General features: G+C 43.3%; 1 protein-coding gene across 1 annotated transcript in view; it reads left to right on the top strand.

The window, feature by feature from the left end:
* The window catches only part of KCNT2 (potassium sodium-activated channel subfamily T member 2), a 1,405,312-nt gene that overhangs the window by 929,267 nt on the left and 451,524 nt on the right, over positions 1-24,521 (top strand). Inside the window, exon 17 of the mRNA XM_044301880.1 lies at positions 7,365-7,581. Within this exon, the coding sequence (XP_044157815.1) occupies positions 7,365-7,581 (217 nt within the window). The remainder of the gene's footprint in view (positions 1-7,364; positions 7,582-24,521) is intronic.

The raw sequence follows: 24,521 nt of genomic DNA, 5'->3' as shown, positions 1-24,521 counted from the left end.
TTCTGCATACATTTGACCTAAAATTTCCATTAATCAAATTGCTTACCCTTGAAAGGAAGGCTGTCATCAGTTTTGACCCCTCAGTACTGTTGACAGAGCTATATAGGCAATGGGGAGGACACTTCACAAGATGGTCATTCTTTTTGTATGACTGTGAAATAAAACTTCATGTGTGTGGTATGTGTATTCAAATGTATGTATTAATATATTAACAAAAAATGTGGTCCACTATTTCACATAGACACAAAAAAGCCCCAGGAGATTGCAGTGCTGTATTCCGTACAGAGGATGATGCCTGCTAAATTCATCAAGGCTACAAACATCAAATTATTGATAGGCTCACAAGTATACTGGCATTTTACTCTGCATTATGCTCTGATGGGATGACCAGGTTGTAATGCACTTGTCAGCAAGTAATAGGAACCCTGACTACCAAGTTCCTCTCCATAGCATAGCCCTTCTGTCAAAGTGTTTCCTTCAAAGTAAATTCATTAGCAGATGTTTAATGCAAAGTCTAAGATTGCCTGGAATGCGTCCCGGCTCTGGACTATAGTGTGGTCTGAACACTTTATCATCTTCTGATTAGAAATTTAACAATTATCACTTCATTCTCAAAACAATCAGTTAATTTTAGGAATTATTATATTTTGTTATTAATGCCAATATTATAGTCTGTTTCTCTAAGAACATTTCCAACCCTCTTCTAATATATGCATATCAGCTGCCAATACAAGGAAATGTTATTGTTTCTTGAGAGAGCATTCTTACAGTTTTATGGCCCTTTGTGTAAAGAATCCTTTCTCTACTGCAGAAGATTGTATCTGTCCCTTCCAGCTGTATTTGGCAAGCTTGTGTCCCCTGTGTGGAGACACATAACCGAATAGACTTTCTGTATTGAAAATACATCTATTTTGTAAAATACTTTGTGATAACTTTGAGTTTATTTTTCTGCCTGAACTACAGTACATAGCCATGGTGAGATCTTGCCAATAAGTTCTAAAACACCAAACTTTGCTATTTCTCTTTTGAATATGTGCCATATTTGATATGTGACATTCTCTAGTGGCGCTGGATTGACATTGGAACTTTCTAAACAAATTCACTCAATTTAAAATCTCCAAAGGCTGTGACATTTTGAACAGACTTTACTTTTTGCAATTATGTATTGAACAGAAATAAATAGTCCAGTTTCAATTTTAGTACATATAAAGTAAGAATGAGAAAATCGATTCTGAACTAACCTGATTAATGCCAAATTTACAAAGAAATTTTAAGGAGAGACAGGTACTCTATCCCATTATGGAGAACGTCTAGTATGCTTAGTAGGTGGCTGGAGTATTCTAGGCCAGGAAATGTCCCTCTGTGAAAGATATTCACATGAGCTTTCCTAACCCTATCCGATGCCAGCAAATGTAAGATTTGATCATTTTCATGTTTCTCCCAGAAATCCACAGCTTTGTCTCCTTTTTCATGTATCTGTTCAAGAAAAGCATTATGTTGAGATTAAAGCACAGCAATAGATACAAATCTTATTATGAAAAAGTACTAATTGAGGCTACCACCAAAAACTTAGGATATAAAAAATAGGGGGAAATGATCTATGAAGCAAAAGAAAATATACATACATAAAGATTAGCAATTCTATCAATATGTAATTCATCCTATCCTGAATTAAAAAAAATATGGATCCCAACAAACCCAAATATTTAGCAATTCAAGCTTTCTCACAAAAAATAAATAAATAACAAAAGCTGAGCATTTCACAACTATAGCATAGCCTTCCAGTCATTGCTCAGACTTTTAAGCAGACTTTAACTAAAAAAAAATAGCAACGCCAGCCTCACATCTGCAGCTAGCACTTTCAGGGAAAATCCCTTTATCAAAGCAGAGTAAATAGAACAAGCTTTTCTAGTTCAGAGGCTTTGGTGGGACCTCAGGCTAAGTATTATTTCTATTATGGAGACCATTTGATATATATATTGATTATTGAAGGCTAGCAAAATGTTCATCTTGGTTTCTGGCCAAAAATATATGCAAATTCACATGTCTGGAAACCCAGAGTAGCATACTAGACTCTCTCTCACTTTGGCTCAGGTAAAATCGATTTGGGTCAAAACCTATTTATTTTCTCCAAAACGTGGAGAATCTGAAATGAACCAAATTTTAAAAGGGTCGCTGATCTATAGTTTTAAAAATAATGGTCAGTCCAATAAAAAATTATAAAAATCTCAAAGAGCTTAACTCATAGACTTCATCTGGTTTTAATATGAACAATATAAAAGTATTTGATACTTAGTTCCACTGTCCCAGTAAACTGTAATCTGTACATTAAAATGAATATATAACCCAAAAATTGCATATTACTAAAAGCATATTTTGACTATAAAAAGTGGGTATTTTCAATTTTTTTATGTGATAAAAAAACTGAAATATGCATTTTTCTTACTAGCCACTGGACTATACACAGTAGGCTGTTATTTCTGTTAACTGTATTTAATTTTTCCATGAAGGCAAATCATCTAATTAAGGTACTGCCTAGGTAAGCAGATAGGCAATATCATACATACAGAAAAGATGATTTATGCCTCTCTCCTTTCGATCCTTTGTCTCTGGGGAATGGGGTATATTATATATTTTCCTGAGTCTATAACACTTTTCTGTCCATTACAACTAACCTATCAGCTCTCCTGATAAAAGACTGTTTTATATACACACAGTACCTTGAAAAACTATTCAAACCCCTTGAACGTTTTTTTAATGTATTTAAGATGTATTGGTAATAGACCAACACAAAGTAGCATGTTTGTGTGAAGTGAAAAGAAAATTATACATGGTTTTCCATTTTTTATAAAATGTGTGGTGTGCATTTGTAATCATTAACCTTACAGCTGTAAGTCTTTTGAGGTATGTCTCTACCAGCTTTGCACATCTAGCTGCTGCAATTTTTGCCCATCCTTTGAAAAATAGCTCAATCTCAGTCAGATTGGAGAGAGAGCGTCTGTGAACGACAAAGTTCAAGTCTTGCTACAGATTCTCAATGGGATTTAGGTCTGGTCTTTGACTGGGCCATGCTAACACATTAATATACTTTGGTCTAAACAAGGCATGTCCAAAGTGCGGCCCTCCAGCTGTTGCAAAACTACAACTCCCAGCATGCCTGGATAGCTTACAGATATTTGGGCATGCTGGGAGTTGTAGTTTTGCAACAGCTGGAGGGCCGCAGTTTGGACATGCCTGATCTAAACCATTCCATTGTATGTCCAGCTGTATGTGTAGGGTTGTTGCCCTGCTGGGAGGTGAACCTTCCTCCAGGAATGCCCTGTATTTAGCTATCTTCCAATCAACTCTGATCAGCTTCACTGTCCCTTATGAAAAAAAGCATTCCCACATGGTGTGTTCAGGTTGCATTTAGGCCAAAAAGTTAAACTTTGGTCTCATCTGACCAGAGCACCTTCTTCCACATGTTTGCTGTGTCCCCTTGCTTTCAAAATGGCTTTCTTCTTTCCACTCTTCCATAAAGGCCAGATTTTTGGAATATACAGCTAATAGTTATCCTGTGTACAGATTCTCCCGCCTGAGCTGCTCGATCACTGCAGCGACTCCAGAGTGACCATGGGCCTCTTTGCTGCTTCTCTAATTAGTGCATTTTTTGCTTGGGAGGTCAGTTTAGGTGGATGGCCATGTCTTAGTAGGTTTGCAGTTCTGCCATACTACTTTCATTTTCAGATGATGGATTGAATAGTGCTCTGTGAGATGTTCAGAGCATGGAATATTTTTGTATGGCCTAACCCTGCTTTACCCTTCTTCACAACTTTATCCCTGACCTGTCTGGTGTCTTCCTTGGTTTTCATGATTCTGTTTGATCACTATTGTTCTGTAAAAAGCCTTCAGAGAACAGCTGTAATTATACTGAGAATAAATTAAACACAGGTGGACTCTATTTAGTAATTAGGTGACTTCTAAAGGCTTTTGGTCACACTGGATTGTATTTAGGGGTGTCAGAGTGCAGGGGCTGAATTGCACACCACACTTTCCAAATTGTTATTTATAGAAAACAATTTATCAGTTCCTTTAACTTCACACATACTCGCTACTTTCTGTTGGTCTATCACATAAAATCCCAATAAGTTTATGTTTGTGGGTGTTATTGGCCGTGGTATCTAAGGGGTTACATGGATGTTATTTGAGTTTTATAGTATCCTGACCATTGAAACTTGAGCCTGCCTATGTATTATAGCCACAATTCTGCTGTCTATGTGTTCCTCTAATACAGCTTGATACTATAATGCCTATGTGATGTGAGCACTAGAGATGAGTGAGGTTTTAGAAAATTCAATTCGGCAACTTCGCCAAAGTTCACCAAGAAATTTGATTTGTTCCAAATTTATTTATGAATTGCTATAAATCAAGTATACCCACGCCACTCTGCCTTAAGGTACAGCCACACAGAGCGGCCATGCTGTGGGTGGGTTGTGGCCATGCTGCGGTTAAGAACCAAATTAGCCACCAGCTACCTTTCATTTAATAATTCACACTGGACTGTATAGTCCTTCATCATTTTTAATCGCCGTGCAGCATCTTTAAACAGGGGCTGTTGCTGGTATGGGGTTTGGCTGGTTAGGTTGGGGAACAATATGCATATTATTGCTGTTCTGGCCTTCAATATCCTGCAGGTTATTTGACAGTAAACACAGATTTTTAATCAGCTCTGGCATACCCACTTCTCCAACCCCAGTGCTCTCCTTCCCTACAGGCGGAAGCCCTTCTTCTACAATCTGCTTTTACTCCTTTTCCACTTCACCTAATATTGATGAAAATATGTTATCAGGAGCATCCAGCTCCTCCTCTGGTAATCATTAAGATCTGGCCTCCCTAAGGCCCCTTTCACATGGGCGAGTTTTCTGCACGGGTGCAATGCATGAGGTGAACGCATTGCACCCGCACTGAATCCGGACCCATTCATTTCTATGGGGCTGTGCACATGAGCAGTGATTTTCACGCATCACTTATGCATTGCATGAAAATCGCAGCATGCTCTATATTGTGCGTTTATCAATCAACACAGGCCCCATAGAAGTGAATAGGGCTGCGTGAAAATCGCAAGCATCAGCAAGCAAGTGCGGTTGAGGTGTGATTTTCACGCACTGTTGCTAGGAGACGATCGGGCTGGAGACCCGATCATTATTATTTTCCCTTATAACAGGAAAAGGACCTGCGGTGACGTCACTCCGGTCATCAAATGGTCCATCACATGATCAATCAACATGGTAAAAGATCATGTGATGGACCATGTGATGACCGGAGTGACGTCACCACAGGTCCTTTTCCTGTACACAGCAAAGAAGAAGAAAGAAGAGAAGCCGGGCTGTGCGAGCAAGTGAATTAAGGTGAGTTATTTATTTATTTTTAACCCCTCCAGCGCTATTGTGCTATGCATTCTGTATTAAGAATGCTATTATTTTCCCGTATACCCATGTTATAAGGGAAAATAATACAATCTACACAACCCCAATCCCAAACCCGAACTTCTGTGAAGAAGTTCAGGTTTGGGTACCAAACATGCCGATTTTTCTCACTCGCGTGCAAAACGCATTACAATGTTTTGCACTCTAGCGGAAAAATCGTGCATGTTTCTGCAACGCACCCTCACCTTTTCCCGCAACACCCGTGTGAAACCAGCCTAAGGGGTGCAGACTGGATGGTATTGGTTGGCATTCTGGCTGTGGAATAATAAAGGCTTCCATCATATTGGTATTGAATTACATATCTTAGTTTATGGCTGATTTAGGAATAAGTAAATGTAGGAATAAATGAATAAAACTAATACAGAATAAGTCTCCCTGCACTCTCCCTCTCCAATATTCTTTGGTAAATCGTTTTCAGCAACACTGTCCCTAGCACATTATCACTTGCCACGTCTCTCCCTATGCTCAGCTCACAGAACAATAATGGAGACCGCACGGGATGAGGGTTTTATCGGGCTGTGACATCACAGGGAACGGATATCTGCTAATTAGCTGGCTGCATGGCATTATTGGGGATCTTGTGTTCCTGGACTTGTCTCTTCTACACTTAGTTTAGCTTTGTAACACATGCAGTCACCATTTTAGGAAAACCTGATACCGCAAAGCTCGAGAAAATTTGGATTAGTTTAGAATAGAATTCTGCTCAAATACATCACTTCTCTCAACACTAGTAAGCACTGTAAAAGTACAGTGCAAGACCTCTGAGGATGCCTGCCAATGCTGTACTTTTATGACATTGATCAATAAGGGGTTAAATTATTAAAGTGTACCTGTCTTTTCAGATGACTTTGTAGAATATCATGTGCGTACCTCTTTCACATATACAGCAGCATTAACGGCATGGATGACATTATACAGCAGTAATAGGCATTGTTACTATGAACGCTGGACAGGAATGAGGCAGTAGAAGAGCGGCAGCATTTCTGTCTGTGTCTCTGCTTCACTGCGGTTCCTCCCTTCTCCCCCCAGCTATAGACTTCTAGGGGCAGCTGTTGTAACTTGTTCACTCAGTGAAGCTGAAAATGCATGTATCTCTGTCTTTAACTAGATGGATTTTTTAGCAGCTAATTGATAGTGAGTAATCAGTGTAGGAGGCGAGGATGAGGAGAAGTGTCTTATAACTGAGAAAATAGGCATTTTTTAACTGTACTATCTTGTTATAATGACAGTACCCAAATAAACAAATTCTTTAGAGGCAATTATTATTGGCCTTTATGTCAGTGAGATATACTGTATTTGGTATATGTATATATATATATATATATATATATATATATAATCTACATTTGTAGGCATAGTTTTAAGATTGCAAAGCATACTTACCATAAAAATGTCTCTATATCAGTATTATATCAGAAGTACTGTTCTTTATCTGGTATATTTACCATATCTCCCCTTTCACTTCCTTTAGGCTCTCTGTAGATTTTCAGAAGCCTCTATCATCTACTCAAAGGAGTAGCATAAACAGTAGATAGAATAAATGGAGGAGGGGGGTAAAGCTGCATCTTCTCACTGAGCGTTTCCATGAATGAATACAAAGGGGAGGAGGAGCAGCAAGAAGAGTCTTGGCTCGGAGCTAAAGAGCAGTCATTACACCATTATACAGAAGAGCCTGCCTATTTAGCAAGCACAAAAAAATTAAATTACCATGAAACAGGAAGGAGAACAATAAAGACTATAAACACAACATTGCTAACCAAACTAAATCAAATCTGTATCCACATATGCCTGTAGCTGTATATGTGGGATTGTGATAAAAAAAAATTGAAATGTAGCCAGTCGTGTAGTAGAGACATACAGAAGATGTAATTAAATATAAACCCCACATCTTTATTGCAGGCACAGTAGCGATAGATCTGCAAGACACGAGCTGTCATTCTACCAGTGGGCCAAACCTAGCACTCCCTTCAGAAGCTAATAAAGAAGGAAGAAGAGTCAGCATTGCACCGGTGCTAGAACTTGCAGATAATGCAAATATACAGCCATGTGATCTTCTCAGTGACCAGTCAGAAGATGAAACCAACCCATCTGATGATGAATGCTCTGACTGCAAAGGGTATGCATAATATCTGTGAGGGCATCATACTGTATTTAAAAAAGTAAAATGTATGCTATAAAGTGCTGAAAACAAATTGCAACGTCTTCTGTCTAAAGATTCAGTTTTGCCCAAAAATTGGACTTCAAAAGACAATAGCATTCCCTGTTCATTAGATAGATCCCCTCATTACTGAGGCAAGGTTACTGAAGATCATAGACGTGCTGAAACTTGCTATTGAAAGTTTAAATGGTAGGACAGTCTAAAGTGTAGGGGTAGCAAGTTCCAGAGTATGAGGGATGCACAGGAGAAATAGTCAATATATAGGTCAGAGATATCTGAAGAGAAGAGGATATATATGGTTATCTAATATTATCAACTGAATTCTCTAGACAATGGGTAGCTAGTAAGAGGATGGCAGATGGGGATGTGGAGAAACAAGGTAGAGGTTAACTTTCCATTAGAGTACATATACTCTTCATGATACAACTTAAAATACTGGGGAGCTGGGGAGTTGTCAAGTCCATCCAAGGTTTTAATAAGGTAATGTGTTTTGATGCAGGATGCAATAAAATGTAGACACTAATGTAACTGTAAATGCATAGCAACCAATCAAAGCACAGCTTTCATTTTACTGCATTGCTTCTTACAGTATTGCAGACCTAGGTTTACAAACCTCTGGCTCTCCAGCTGCAAAACTACAACTCCCATTGTGCCCTAATGGCTACCGGAGCATGATAGAAGTTGTAGTTTTGCAACAGCTGGAAAACCACAGGTTAGTAAACATAGGTTTACAGTATTGTAACTAGCTCTGCAGCATACCTTCCAACTTTTGAAAAGACCAAAGAGCGACAAATAGAGGTGCCCCTATAGTGTCCTCATACAGTATTTATAGCCCTATGGTGGCCCGTACACATTATCTATATCCCCATAATGCCACCACACAGTAGTTATTCCCCAATAGTGCCCATTCACAGTAGTCATGCCCTCATAGTGCCCCACATAGTAGTCGTGCCCCCACACAGTAGTCATGCCCCTATAGTGCCCCATGCAATATGTATACCCTCATAGTGCCCCTTGTACTGTTACTAAAAGAATAAAAAAAGTAATACCTAGCCCTGTTCCCGCTCTCCCCAGCTGCAGGTGCAATATGGTTTCACATCATGCCTGCTGGGCTGTGTAGGAGGAGCACAGAGACCAATTCCACAGCTTGCCCTACACAGCCCACCAGTCATGATGTCTGACCACTTTGCACCTGCGGCTGGGGAGAGCACAGACTGGAGAATGGTGAAGCAAGGAAGTGAAGGATCCTTGCTTCACTATTGCATTAATCTGTCTCTGCATCCTCAGAATGCAGACACAGTTGTAGTCTGGATGTACCTCAGCCTTGGTTGCTGTGAGCAACAAACTGTTTGTCTTTTAGACAGCACATGCAGGGAGATGAGAATCATGTTAGGGCGGCCATACACATTCAATAGCTGATAGCCAAACAATCAGCTTTCTCTCCCTACTCCATTCCAGCTTCTTTATACACATCAGCTCAACCAAATGTGCTTGTGTATTTAATGGGGAAGGGGGGGGGGGGTGGGAGCAGCTGCTAGAGACCTCTGGTGGAGGCTTATCTCCTGGAAGAACAGAGGGATCTGGTGAAAATATTCATTTCACCCAATCCTTCTCTCCCCTGACATTATCTGTCAGTGAACAGTTGGGGGCTCCCTATACACAATATACTGTTGACTGAACCAAGACCGGCGTCAGCACCCGGCAAACCCAGGGCTCATTGCTCCTAGGGGGCCCACTCAGGTCTATGCTGAAGATCGCTGTACAGGAATCCCCCAGTGCTACTGAGGATCACTGTATCACTGTACGGGGAATCCCCCAGTGTTACTTAACAGTCAGGACTCTAGATCCTGGCTTAGGAGTCCTGCTCTGACTCCATATATATGGCTTTGTCCATATATGGAGTCAGGGCTATGAACATGAAGGGTGCATACTGATAATTCTTGGGGACACCCAGTGTATTTAAGTTTAATTTATCCTCTATTTCTGAAATGTTTCTGCCGGGATTTGAACTCATAACCTTCTACATTACAGGCAAGAACCTGTCATGGCCTTTGGTGTGCGCCGTGACACGGTTGCCGTGCATGCTGTTGCCAGAAATAGCATGTTGTGGTTGCAGCATGCAGGTGCCTCCTCCTTTCTCCTGGGGACTTCCCTGTCTGGTGCTGGAGGGGTTTATTATCTAGCTGGTGGGGATTTAGGTGTGTCCTGGGTGTGGCCACAAGGTTTATGTTGCCTGTGGCCTGTTGGCTGGGTTCAGTGTTCCTCCAGCTTTGCTATGTGCTGGAGCTGTGCTCCTATCAGGCCTCTACTATCTGCCCAGTGCTTGAGGGCCACCTTGTGGAACATCAAGGTCACCATGATGTCTCCCCCGTATGTTTCTGTTGTTCTCATTCCCTTCACTGCTCTTGCATATGTTTGGTGTTGTTTATGTATGGGTGGTTGTTGTCTTGTCTAGTGGTTGTTACATGTCTGGTTTGGTTGTGTCTATAGTCCAGCATGTTTGCTAGACATGTTCCCTGTGTGGTGTGCCTCCAGAAGGGGGTGTCAGGGTTCACCGGTAGGGGAACTAAAAGTTTGTATGCTGCTCTGCCTGGGGCCGCCACACATCCTTTTTGCATGGGGGTTTTCAGGCATTAACTGGTATGCTGGATACCTGGGTGTGGTTGTTTGTACTGTGTCCTGTACTCATGCTCGGGTTCCAGTCGGTGTTGCTGCGGCAGGTAAGTGTTTTGTATGGTGTGCTTGCCTGCCGATCCAGTTACTGTTAGAGTCTCCTCTTTTCCTTAAAGCTAGGCTGGTGCAGACTCCTGTTCAACCGTGCCTGGGATGAACCGATCGCTGCTTCCCTTTTTTTATTTAACCACTTCAGCCCCGCTAGGTGAAACCCCCTTCATGACCAGAGCACTTTTTACACTTCGGCACTACACTACTTTCACCGTTTATCGCTCGGTCATGCAACTTACCATACAAATGAATTTTACCTCCTTTTCTTCTCACTAATAGAGTTTTCATTTGGTGGTATTTCATTGCTGCTGGCATTTTTACTTTTTTTGTTATTAATCGAAATGTAACGATTTTTTTGCAAAAAAATGACATTTTTCACTTTCAGCTGTAACATTTTGCAAAAAAAACGACATCCATATATAAATTTTTTGCCAAATTTATTGTTCTACATGTCTGTGATAAAAAAAAAATGTTTGGGCAAAAAAAAAAATGGTTTGGGTAAAAGTTATAGCATTTACAAACTATGGTACAAAAATGTGAATTTCCGCTTTTTGAAACAGCTCTGACTTTCTGAGCACCTGTCATGATTCCTGAGGTTCTACAATGCCCAAACAGTAGAAAACTTCCACAAATGACCCCATTTCGGAAAGTAGACACCCTAAGGTATTCGCTGATGGGCATAGTGAGTTCATAGAACTTTTTATTTTTTGTCACAAGTTAGCGGAAAACGATGATGATTTTATTTTTTTTATTTTTTCTTACAAAGTCTCATATTCCACTAACTTGCGACAAAAAATTAAAAATTCAAGGAACTCGCCATGCCCCTCACGGAATACCTTGGGGTGTCTTCTTTCCAAAATGGGGTCACTTATGGGGTAGTTATACTGCCCTGGCAATTTAGGGGCCCAAATGTGTGAGAAGAACTTTGCAATCAAAATGTGTAAAAAATGACCGGTGAAATCCAAAAGGTGCACTTTGGAATATGTGCCCCTTTGCCCACCTTGGCAGCAAAAAAGTGTGACACATCTGGTATCGCCGTACTCAGGAGAAGTTGGGGAATGTGTTTTGGGGTGTCATTTTACATATACCCATGCTGGGTGAGAAAAATATCTTGGTCAAATGCCAACTTTGTATAAAAAAATGGGAAAAGTTGTCTTTTGCCAAGATATTTCTCTCATCCAGCATGGGTATATGTAAAATGACACCACAAAACACATTCCCCAACTTCTCCTGAGTACGGCGATACCAGATGTGTCACACTTTTTTGCTGCCAAGGTGGGCAAAGGGGCACATATTCCAAAGTGCACCTTTCAGATTTTGCAGGCCATTTTTTACACATTTTGATTGCAAGGTACTTCTCACACATTTGGGCCCCTAAATTGCCAGGGCAGTATAACTACACCACAAGTGACCCCATTTTGGAAAGAAGACACCCCAAGGTATTCCGTGAGGGGCATGGCGAGTTCCTAGAATTTTTTATTTTTTGTCACAAGTTAGCGGAAAATGATGATTTTTTTTTTTCTCTTTTTTCCTTACAAAGTCTCATATTCCACTAACTTGCGACAAAAAATAAAAAATTCTAGGAACTCGCCATGCCCCTCACGGAATACCTTGGGGTGTCTTCTTTCCAAAATGGGGTCACTTGTGGCGTAGTTATACTGCCCTGGCAATTTAGGGGCCCATATGTGTGAGAAGTACTTTGCAATCAAAATCTGTAAAAAATGACCGGTGAAATCCGAAAGGTGCACTTTGGAATATGTGCCCCTTTGCCCACCTTGGCATCAAAAAAGTGTCACACATCTGGTATCGCCGTACTCAGGAGAAGTTGGGGAATGTGTTTTGGGGTGTCATTTTACATATACCCATGCTGGGTGAGAAATATCTTGGCAAAAGACAACTTTTCCCATTTTTTTATACAAAGTTGGCATTTGACCAAGATATTTTTCTCACCCAGCATAGGTATATGTAAAATGACACCCCGAAACAATGACACCCCGAAACACATTCCCCAACTTCTCCTGAGTACGGCGATACCAGATGTGTGACACTTTTTTGCAGCCTAGATGCGCAAAGGGGCCCAAATTCCTTTTAGGAGGGCATTTTTAGACATTTGGATCCCAGACTTCTTCTCAAGCTTTAGGGCCCCTAAAAAGCCAGGGCAGTATAAATACCCCACATGTGACCCCACTTTGGAAAGAAGACACCCCAAGGTATCCAATGAGTGGCCTGGCAAGTTCATAGAATTTCTTTTTTTTTTTGCATAAGTTAGCGGAAATTGATTATTTATTTTTTTCTCACAAAGTCTCACTTTCCGCTAACTTAGGACAAAAATTTAAATCTTTCATGGACTCAATATGCCCCTCAGCAAATACCTTGGGGTGTCTTCTTTCCAAAATGGGGTCAGTTGTGGGGTGTTTGTACTGCCCTGGCATTTGAGGGTCTCCGCAATCATTACATGTATGGCCAGCATTAGGAGTTTCTGCTATTCTCCTTATATTGAGCATACAGGTAATGAGATTTTTTTTTCCGTTCAGCCTCTGGGCTGAAAGAAAAAAATGAACGGCACAGATTTCTTCATTCGCATCGATCAATGTGGATGAAAAAATCTCTGCCAAAAAAAAAAAATGGAGGGGAAAGGCGTCTGCCAGGACATACAGTCATGGCCGTAAATGTTGGCACCCCTAAAATTTTTCAAGAAAATTAAGTATTTCTCACAGAAAAGTATTGCAGTAACAAATGTTTTGCTATACACATGTTTATTCCTTTTGTGTGTATTGTAACAAAACTAAAAAAGGGAGGAAAAAAAGCAAATTGGACATAATGTCACACCAAACTCCAAAAATGAGCTGGACAAAATTATTGGCACCCATAACTTAATATTTGATTGTACACCCTTTGGAAAACATAACTGAAATCAGTCACTTCCTATAACCATCAATAAGCTTCTGACACCTCTCACCCGGAATTTTGGACCACTCTTCCTTAGCAAACTGCTCCAGGTCTCTCTTATTGGAAAGGTGCCTTTTCCCAACAGCAATTTTAAGATCTCTCCACAGGTGTTCAATGGGATTTAGAGCTGGACTCATTGCTGGCCACTTCAGAACTCTCCAGCGCTTTGTTGCCATCCATTTCTGGGTGTTTTTTGCCATATGTTTGGAGTCATTGTCCTGCTGGAAGACCCAAGATCTCGGACGCAAACCCAGCTTTCTGACACTGGGCTCTACAGTGCGACCCAAAATCCGTTGGTAATCCTCAGATTTCATAATGCCTTGCACACATTCAAGGCACCCAGTGCCAGAGGCAGCAAAACAACCCCAAAACATCAATGAACCTCCACCATATTTCACTGTAGGTACTGTGTTCTTTTCTTTGTAGGCCTCATTCCATTTTCGGTAAACAGTAGAATGATGTGCTTTACCAAAAAGCTCTATCTTGGTCTCATCTGTCCACAAGACGTTTTCCCAGAAGGATTTTGGTTTACTCAAGTTCATTTTTGCAAAATGTAGTCTTGCTTTTTTATGTCTCTGTGTCAGCAGTGGGGTCCTCCTGGGTCTCCTGCCATAGCGTTTCATTTCATTTAAATGTTGACAGATAGTTTGCACTGACACTAATGCTCCCTGAGCCTGCAGGACTTTGGAACTTCTTTGGGGCTGCTTATCCACCATCCAGACTATCCTGCGTATACACCTTTCATTAATTTTTCTCTTCCGTCCACGCCCAGGGAGATTAGCTAGAGTGCCATGGGTTGCAAACTTCTTGATAATGTTATGCACTGTGGACAAAGGCAAATCTAGATCTCTGGAGAAGGACTTGTAACTAGAGTTGAGCGAACACCTGGATGTTCGGGTTCGAGAAGTTCGGCCGAACATCCCGGAAATGTTCGGGTTCGGGATCCGAACCCGATCCGAACTTCGTCCCGAACCCGAACCCCATTGAAGTCAATGGGGACCCGAACTTTTCGGCACTAAAAAGGCTGTAAAACAGCCCAGGAAAGAGCTAGAGGGCTGCAAAAGGCAGCAACATGTAGGTAAATCCCCTGCAAACAAATGTGGATAGGGAAATGAATTAAAATAAAAATTAAATAAATAAAAATTAACCAAAATCAATTGGAGAGAGGTTCCATAGCAGAGAATCTGGCTTCCCGTCACCCACCACTGGAACAGTCCATTCTCAGATATTTAGGCCCCGGCACCCAGGCAGAGGAGAGAGGTCCCGTAACAGAGAATCTGTCTTCATGTCAGCAGAGAATTAGTCTGCATGTCATAGCAGAGAATGAGGCTTCACGTCAGCCACCACTGCAACAGTCCATTGGCATATATTTAGGCCCAGCACACACACAGGCAGAGGAGAGAGGTCCCGTAACAGAGAATCTGGCTTCATGTCAGCAGAGAATCAGTCTGCATGTCATAGCAGAGAATCAGGCTTCACGTCAGCCACCACTGCAACAGTCCATTGTCATAAATTTAGGCCCAGCACCCAGGCAGAGGAGAGAGGTCCCGTAACAGAGAATCTGGCTTCATGTCAGCAGAGAATCAGTCTTCATATCATAGCAGAGAATCAGGCTTCACGTCACCCACCACTGTAAGAGTCAATTTTCATAAATTTAGGCCCAGAACCCAGGCAGAGGAGAAAGGTCCCGTAACAGACAATCTGGCTTCATGTCAGCAGAGAATCAGTCTTCATATCATAGCAGAGAATCAGGCTTCACGTCACCCACCACTGTAAGAGTCAATTTTCATAAATTTAGGCCCAGAACCCAGGCAGAGGAGAAAGGTCCCGTAACAGACAATCTGGCTTCATGTCAGCAGAGAATCAGTCTTCATATCATAGCAGAGAATCAGGCTTCACGTCACCCACCACTGTAAGAGTCAATTTTCATAAATTTAGGCCCAGAACCCAGGCAGAGGAGAAAGGTCCCGTAACAGACAATCTGGCTTCATATCAGCAGAGAATCAGTCTTCATATCATAGCAGAGAATCAGGCTTCACGTCACCCACCACTGTAAGAGTCAATTTTCATAAATTTAGGCCCAGAACCCAGGCAGAGGAGAAAGGTCCCGTAACAGACAATCTGGCTTCATGTCAGCAGAGAATCAGTCTTCATATCATAGCAGAGAATCAGGCTTCACGTCACCCACCACTGTAAGAGTCAATTTTCATAAATTTAGGCCCAGAACCCAGGCAGAGGAGAAAGGTCCCGTAACAGACAATCTGGCTTCATGTCAGCAGAGAATCAGTCTTCATATCATAGCAGAGAATCAGGCTTCACGTCACCCACCACTGTAAGAGTCAATTTTCATAAATTTAGGCCCAGAACCCAGGCAGAGGAGAAAGGTCCCGTAACAGACAATCTGGCTTCATGTAAGCAGAGAATCAGTCTTCATATCATAGCAGAGAATCAGGCTTCACGTCAGCCCACCACTGTAAGAGTCCATTTTCATAAATTTAGGCCCAGCACCCAGGCAGAGGAGAGAGGTCCCGTAACAGAGGATCTGGCTTCATGTCAGCAGAGAATCAGTCTGCATGTCATAGCAGAGAATCAGGCTTCACGTCAGCCACCACTGCAACAGTCCATTGTCATAAATTTAGGCCCAGCACCCAGGCAGAGGAGAGAGGTCCCGTAACAGAGGATCTGGCTTCATGTCAGCAGAGAATCAGTCTGCATGTCATAGCAGAGAATCAGGCTTCACGTCAGCCACCACTGCAACAGTCCATTGTCATAAATTTAGGCCCAGCACCCAGGCAGAGGAGAGAGGTCCCGTAACAGAGCATCTGGCTTCATGTCAGCAGAGAATTAGTCTGCATGTCATAGCAGAGAATCAGGCTTCATGTCAGCCACCACTGCAACAGTCCATTGGCATATATTTAGGCCCAGCACCCAGGCAGAGGAGGGAGGTCCCGTAACAGAGAATCTGTCTTCATGTCAGCAGAGAATCAGTCTGCATGTCATAGCAGAGAATGAGGCTTCTCGTCAGCCACCACTGCAACAGTCCATTGGCATATATTTAGGCCTAGCACACAGGCAGAGCAGAGAGGTCCCGTAACAGACAATCTGGCTTCATGTCAGCAGAGAATCAGTCTGCATGTCATAGCAGAGAATCAGGCTTCACGTCAGCCACCACTGCAACAGTCCATTGGCATATATTTAGGCCTAGCACACAGGCAGAGCAGAGAGGTCCCGTAACAGACAATCTGGCTTCATGTCAGCAGAGAATCAGTCTGCATGTCATAGCAGAGAATGAGGCTTCACGTCAGCCACCACTGCAACAGTCCATTGGCATATATTTAGGCCTAGCACACAGGCAGAGCAGAGAGGTCCCGTAACAGAGAATCTGTCTTCATGTCAGCAGAGAATCAGTCTGCATGTCATAGCAGAGAATGAGGCTTCACGTCAGCCACCACTGCAACAGTCCATTGGCATATATTTAGGCCTAGCACACAGGCAGAGGAGAGGTTCATTCAACTTTGGGTAGCCTCGCAATATAATGGTAAAATGAAAATAAAAATAGGATTGAATGAGGAAGTGCCCTGGAGTCCAATAATATATGGTTATGGGGAGGTAGTTAATGTCTAATCTGGACAAGGGACGGACAGGTCCTGTGGGATCCATGCCTGGTTCATTTTTATGAACGTCAGCTTGTCCACATTGGCTGTAGACAGGCGGCTGCGTTTGTCTGTAATGACGCCCCCTGCCGTGCTGAATACACGTTCAGACAAAACGCTGGCTGCCGGGCAGGCCAGCACCTCCAAGGCATAAAAGGCTAGCTCTGGCCACGTGGACAATTTAGAGACCCAGAAGTTGAATGGGGCCGAACCATCAGTCAGTACGTGGAGGGGTGTGCACACGTACTGTTCCACCATGTTAGTGAAATGTTGCCTCCTGCTAACACGTTGCGTATCAGGTGGTGGTGCAGTTAGCTGTGGCGTGTTGACAAAAGTTTTCCACATCTCTGCCATGCTAACCCTGCCCTCAGAGGAGCTGGCCGTGACACAGCTGCCTTGGCGACCTCTTGCTCCTCCTCTGCCTTGGCCTTGGGCTTCCACTTGTTCCCCTGTGACATTTGGGAATGCTCTCAGTAGCGCGTCTACCAACGTGCGCTTGTACTCGCGCATCTTCCTATCACGCTCCAGTGCAGGAAGTAAGGTGGGCACATTGTCTTTGTAGCGTGGATCCAGCAGGGTGGCAACCCAGTAGTCCGCACAGGTTAAAATGTGGGCAACTCTGCTGTCGTTGCGCAGGCACTGCAGCATGTAGTCGCTCATGTGTGCCAGGCTGCCCAGGGGTAAGGACAAGCTGTCCTCTGTGGGAGGCGTATCGTCATCGTCCTGCCTTTCCCCCCAGCCACGCACCAGTGATGGACCCGAGCTGCGTTGGGTGCCACCCCTGCTGTGACCATGCTTCATCCTCATCCTCCTCCACCTCCTCCTCATCCTCGTCCTCCTCGTCCTCCAGTAGTGGGCCCTGGCTGGCCACATTTGTACCTGGCCTCTGCTGTTGCAAAAAACCTCCCTCTGAGTCACTTCGAAGAGACTGGCCTGAAAGTGCTAAAAATGACCCCTCTTCCTCATCCTCCTCCTCCTCCTCCTGGGCCACCTCCTGTTCCATCATCGCCCTAAGTGTTTTCTCAAGGAGACATAGAAGTGGTATTGTAACGCTGATAACGGTGTCATCGCCACTGGCCATGTTGGTGGAGTACTCGAAACAGCGCAACAGGGCACACAGGTCTCGCATGGAGGCCCAGTCATTGGTGGTGAAGTGGTGCTGTTCTGTAGTGCGACTGACCCGTGCGTGCTGCAGCTGAAACTCCACTATGGCCTGCTGCTGCTCGCACAGTCTGTCCAGCATGTGCAAGGTGGAGTTCCACCTGGTGGGCACGTCGCATATGAGGCGGTGAGCGGGAAGGCCGAAGTTACGCTGTAGCGCAGACAGGCGAGCAGCGGCAGGATGTGAACGCCGGAAGCGCGAACAGACGGCCCGCACTTTATGCAGCAGCTCTGACATGTCGGGGTAGTTGTGAATGAACTTCTGCACCACCAAATTCAGCACATGCGCCAAGCAAGGGATGTGCGTCAAATTGGCTAGTCCCAGAGCTGCAACGAGATTTCGCCCATTATCACACACCACCAGGCCGGGCTTGAGGCTCACCGGCAGCAACCACTCGTCGGTCTGTTGTTCAATACCCCGCCACAACTCCTGTGCGGTGTGGGGCCTGTCCCCCAAACATATGAGTTTCAGAATGGCCTGCTGACGTTTACCCCGGGCTGTGCTGAAGTTGGTGGTGAAGGTGTGTGGCTGACTGGATGAGCAGGTGGAAGAAGAGGAGGAGGAAGCCGAGAAGGAGGAGGTGGCAACAGGAGGCAAAGAATGTTGCCCTGCGATCCTTGGCGGCGGCAGGACGTGCGCCAAACAGCTCTCCGCCTGGGGCCCAGCTGCCACTACATTTACCCAGTGTGCAGTTAGGGAGATATAGCGTCCCTGGCCGTGCTTACTGGTCCACGTATCTGTGGTTAGGTGGACCTTGCTACAGATGGCGTTGCGCAGTGCACACTTGATTTTATCGGATACTTGGTTGTGCAGGGAAGGCACGGCTCTCTTGGAGAAGTAGTGCCGGCTGGGAACAACATACTGTGGGACAGCAAGCGACATGAGCTGTTTGAAGCTGTCTGTGTCCACCAGCCTAAATGACAGCATTTCATAGGCCAGTAGTTTAGAAATGCTGGCATTCAGGGCCAGGGATCGAGGGTGGCTAGGTGGGAATTTACGCTTTCTATCAAATGTTTGTGAGATGGAGAGCTGAACGCTGGCGTGTGACATGGTTGAGACGCTTGGTGACGGAGGTGGTGGTGGTGGTGTTGGTGGTACATCCCCTGTTTGCTGGGCGGCAGGTGCCAACGTTCCTCCAGAGGCGGAGGAAGAGGCCGAGGCGGCAGCAGCAGAATAGGCCGAGGCGGCAGCAGCAGAAGAGGTAGCAGGGGGAGCCTGAGTGACTTCCTTGGTTTTAAGGTGTTTACTCCACTGCAGTTCATGCTTTGCATGCAGGTGCCTGGTCATGCAGGTTGTGCTCAGGTTCAGAACGTTAATGCCTCGCTTCAGGCTCTGATGGCACAGCGTGCAAACCACTCGGGTCTTGTCGTCAGCACATTGTTTGAAGAAGTGCCATGCCAGGGAACTCCTTGAAGCTGCCTTTGGGGTGCTCGGTCCCAGATGGCGGCGGTCAGTAGCAGGCGGAGTCTCTTGGCGGCGGGTGTTCTGCTTTTGCCCACTGCTCCCTCTTTTGCTACGCTGTTGGCTCGGTCTCACCACTGCCTCTTCCTCCGAACTGTGAAAGTCAGTGGCACGACCTTCATTCCATGTGGGGTCTAGGACCTCATCGTCCCCTGCATCGTCTTCCACCCAGTCTTGATCCCTGACCTCCTGTTCAGTCTGCACACTGCAGAAAGACGCAGCAGTTGGCACCTGTGTTTCGTCATCATCAGAGACATGCTGAGGTGGTATTCCCATGTCCTCATCATCAGGAAACATAAGTGGTTGTGCGTCAGTGCATTCTATGTCTTTCACCGCTGGGGAAGGGCTAGGTGGATGCCCTTGGGAAACCCTGCCAGCGGAGTCTTCAAACAGCATAAGAGACTGCTGCATAACTTGAGGCTGAGACAGTTTCCCTGGTATGCATGGGGGTGATGTGACAGACTGATGGGGTTGGTTTTCAGGCGCCATCTGTGCGCTTTCTGCAGAAGACTGGGTGGGAGATAATGTGAACGTGCTGGATCCACTGTCGGCCACCCAATTGACTAATGCCTGTACCTGCTCAGGCCTTACCATCCTTAGAACGGCATTGGGCCCCACCATATATCGCTGTAAATTCTGGCGGCTACTGGGACCTGAGGTAGTTGGTACACTAGGACGTGTGGATGTGGCAGAACGGCCACGTCCTCTCCCAGCACCAGAGGGTCCACTAACACCACCACGACCATGTCCACGTCCGCGTCCCTTACTAGATGTTTTTCTCATTGTTATGGTTCACCACAACAACAAATATATTATTTGGCCCAATGTATTGTATTCAAATTCAGCGGGATATAAATTTGAGGCCTAGTATTTAGGCGCTGGGTGACCGGTATGGATTTAGTGACAGAATTAGACTTGGAAATGCACAGAAGCGTGTGTGTGAAGTTATTCTGAATGACCCTATGTGCACCTTGAATATTATATACCCTTTTTGGGATAGATTTCAAATAGCTCTGATATAGCAGGAACCACTAAATTATGAAATTGCTAAATTGGGAATTGTACTTCAACCCAGAACAAAAAATGTGCTTTGACGGACACTAAATAACTTTCCCAGCTACAACAGGACAGCGGTAACGAGAGATTTAGCGGGATATAAATTTGAGGCCTAGTATTTAGGCGCTGGGTGACAGGTATGGGTTTAGTGACAGAATTAGACTTGGAAATACACAGTAGCGGGTGTGTGTGAAGTTATTCTGAATGACCCTATGTGCACCTTCAATATGATCTACCCTTTTAGGGATAGATTTCAAATAGCTCTGATATAGCAGAAACCACTAAATTATGAAATTGCTAAATTGGGAATTGTATTTCAACCCAGAACAAAAAATGTGCTTTGACGGACACTAAATAACTTTCCCAGCTACAACAGGACAGCGGTAACGAGAGATTTAGCAGGATATAAATTTGAGGCCTAGTATTTAGGCGCTGGGTGACAGGTATGGGTTTAGTGACAGAATTAGACTTGAAATACACAGTAGCGGGTGTGTGTGAAGTTATTCTGAATGACCCAATGTGCACCTTGAATATTATATACCCTTTTAGGGATAGATTTCAAATAGCTCTGATATAGCAGAAACCACTAAATTATGAAATTGCTAAATTGGGAATTGTACTTCAACCCAGAACAAAAAATGTGCTTTGACGGACACTAAATATCTTGCCCAGCAACAACAGTACAGCGGTGGGTAACGAGAGATTTAGAGGGATTTAAATTTGAGGCCTAGTATTTAGGCGCTGGGTCACCGGTATGGATTTAGTGACAGAATTAGACTTGGAAATGCACAGAAGCGTGTGTGTGAAGTTATTCTGAATGACCCAATGTGCACCTTCAATATTATATACCCTTTTAGGGATAGATTTCAAATAGCTCTGATATAGCAGAAACCACTAAATTATGAAATTGCTAAATTGGGAATTGTACTTCAACCCAGAACAAAAAATGTGCTTTGACGGACACTAAATATCTTGCCCAGCAACAACAGTACAGCGGTGGGTAACGAGAGATTTAGAGGGATTTAAATTTGAGGCCTAGTATTTAGGCGCTGGGTCACCGGTATGGATTTAGTGACAGAATTAGACTTGGAAATGCACAGAAGCGTGTGTGTGAAGTTATTCTGAATGACCCTATGTGCACCTTCAATATTATATACCCTTTTAGGGATAGATTTCAAATAGCTCTGATATAGCAGAAACCACTAAATTATGAAATTGCTAAATTGGGAATTGTACTTCAACCCAGAACAAAAAATGTGCTTTGACGGACACTAAATATCTTGCCCAGCAACAACAGTACAGCGGTGGTAACGAGAGATTTAGAGGGATTTAAATTTGAGGCCTAGTATTTAGGCGCTGGGTGACAGGTATGGATTTAGTGACAGAATTAGACTTGGAAATACACAGTAGCGGGTGTGTGTGAAGTTATTCTGAATGACCCTATGTGCACCTTCAATATTATATACCCTTTTAGGGATAGATTTCAAATAGCTCTGATATAGCAGAAACCACTAAATTATGAAATTGCTAAATTGGGAATTGTACTTCAACCCAGAACAAAAAATGTGCTTTGACGGACACTAAATATCTTGCCCAGCAACAACAGTACAGCGGTGGGTAACGAGAGATTTAGAGGGATTTAAATTTGAGGCCTAGTATTTAGGCGCTGGGTCACCGGTATGGATTTAGTGACAGAATTAGACTTGGAAATGCACAGAAGCGTGTGTGTGAAGTTATTCTGAATGACCCTATGTGCACCTTCAATATTATATACCCTTTTAGGGATAGATTTCAAATAGCTCTGATATAGCAGAAACCACTAAATTATGAAATTGCTAAATTGGGAATTGTACTTCAACCCAGAACAAAAAATGTGCTTTGACGGACACTAAATATCTTGCCCAGCAACAACAGTACAGCGGGGTAACGAGAGATTTAGAGGGATTTAAATTTGAGGCCTAGTATTTAGGCGCTGGGTGACAGGTATGGGTTTAGTGACAGAATTAGACTTGGAAATACACAGTAGCGGGTGTGTGTGAAGTTATTCTGAATGACCCAATGTGCACCTTCAATATTATATACCCTTTTAGGGATAGATTTCAAATAGCTCTGATATAGCAGGAACCACTAAATTATGAAATTGCTAAATTGGGAATTGTACTTCAACCCAGAACAAAAAATGTGCTTTGACGGACACTAAATATCTTGCCCAGCAACAACAGTACAGCGGTGGTAACGAGAGATTTAGAGGGATTTAAATTTGAGGCCTAGTATTTAGGCGCTGGGTCACCGGTATGGATTTAGTGACAGAATTAGACTTGGAAATGCACAGAAGCGTGTGTGTGAAGTTATTCTGAATGACCCTATGTGCACCTTCAATATTATATACCCTTTTAGGGATAGATTTCAAATAGCTCTGATATAGCAGAAACCACTAAATTATGAAATTGCTAAATTGGGAATTGTACTTCAACCCAGAACAAAAAATGTGCTTTGACGGACACTAAATATCTTGCCCAGCAACAACAGTACAGCGGTGGTAACGAGAGATTTAGAGGGATTTAAATTTGAGGCCTAGTATTTAGGCGCTGGGTGACAGGTATGGGTTTAGTGACAGAATTAGACTTGGAAATACACAGTAGCGGGTGTGTGTGAAGTTATTCTGAATGACCCTATGTGCACCTTCAATATTATATACCCTTTTAGGGATAGATTTCAAATAGCTCTGATATAGCAGAAACCACTAAATTATGAAATTGCTAAATTGGGAATTGTACTTCAACCCAGAACAAAAAATGTGCTTTGACGGACACTAAATATCTTGCCCAGCAACAACAGTACAGCGGTGGGTAACGAGAGATTTAGAGGGATTTAAATTTGAGGCCTAGTATTTAGGCGCTGGGTCACCGGTATGGATTTAGTGACAGAATTAGACTTGGAAATACACAGTAGCGGGTGTGTGTGAAGTTATTCTGAATGACCCTATGTGCACCTTCAATATTATATACCCTTTTAGGGATAGATTTCAAATAGCTCTGATATAGCAGAAACCACTAAATTATGAAATTGCTAAATTGGGAATTGTACTTCAACCCAGAACAAAAAATGTGCTTTGACGGACACTAAATATCTTGCCCAGCAACAACAGTACAGCGGGTAACGAGAGATTTAGAGGGATTTAAATTTGAGGCCTAGTATTTAGGCGCTGGGTGACAGGTATGGGTTTAGTGACAGAATTAGACTTGGAAATACACAGTAGCGGGTGTGTGTGAAGTTATTCTGAATGACCCTATGTGCACCTTCAATATTATATACCCTTTTAGGGATAGATTTCAAATAGCTCTGATATAGCAGAAACCACTAAATTATGAAATTGCTAAATTGGGAATTGTACTTCAACCCAGAACAAAAAATGTGCTTTGACGGACACTAAATATCTTGCCCAGCAACAACAGTACAGCGGGGTAACGAGAGATTTAGAGGGATTTAAATTTGAGGCCTAGTATTTAGGCGCTGGGTGACAGGTATGGATTTAGTGACAGAATTAGACTTGGAAATACACAGTAGCGGGTGTGTGTGAAGTTATTCTGAATGACCCTATGTGCACCTTCAATATTATATACCCTTTTAGGGATAGATTTCAAATAGCTCTGATATAGCAGAAACCACTAAATTATGAAATTGCTAAATTGGGAATTGTACTTCAACCCAGAACAAAAAATGTGCTTTGACGGACACTAAATATCTTGCCCAGCAACAACAGTACAGCGGTGGGTAACGAGAGATTTAGAGGGATTTAAATTTGAGGCCTAGTATTTAGGCGCTGGGTCACCGGTATGGATTTAGTGACAGAATTAGACTTGGAAATGCACAGAAGCGGTGTGTGTGAAGTT

Source organism: Bufo gargarizans, chromosome 7, assembly GCF_014858855.1.
Source record: "Bufo gargarizans isolate SCDJY-AF-19 chromosome 7, ASM1485885v1, whole genome shotgun sequence".
Taxonomy (NCBI): Eukaryota; Metazoa; Chordata; class Amphibia; order Anura; family Bufonidae; genus Bufo; species Bufo gargarizans.
The sequence above is the reverse complement of the archived record's forward strand: the minus strand, read 5'-3'. Positions and strand labels throughout refer to the sequence as shown.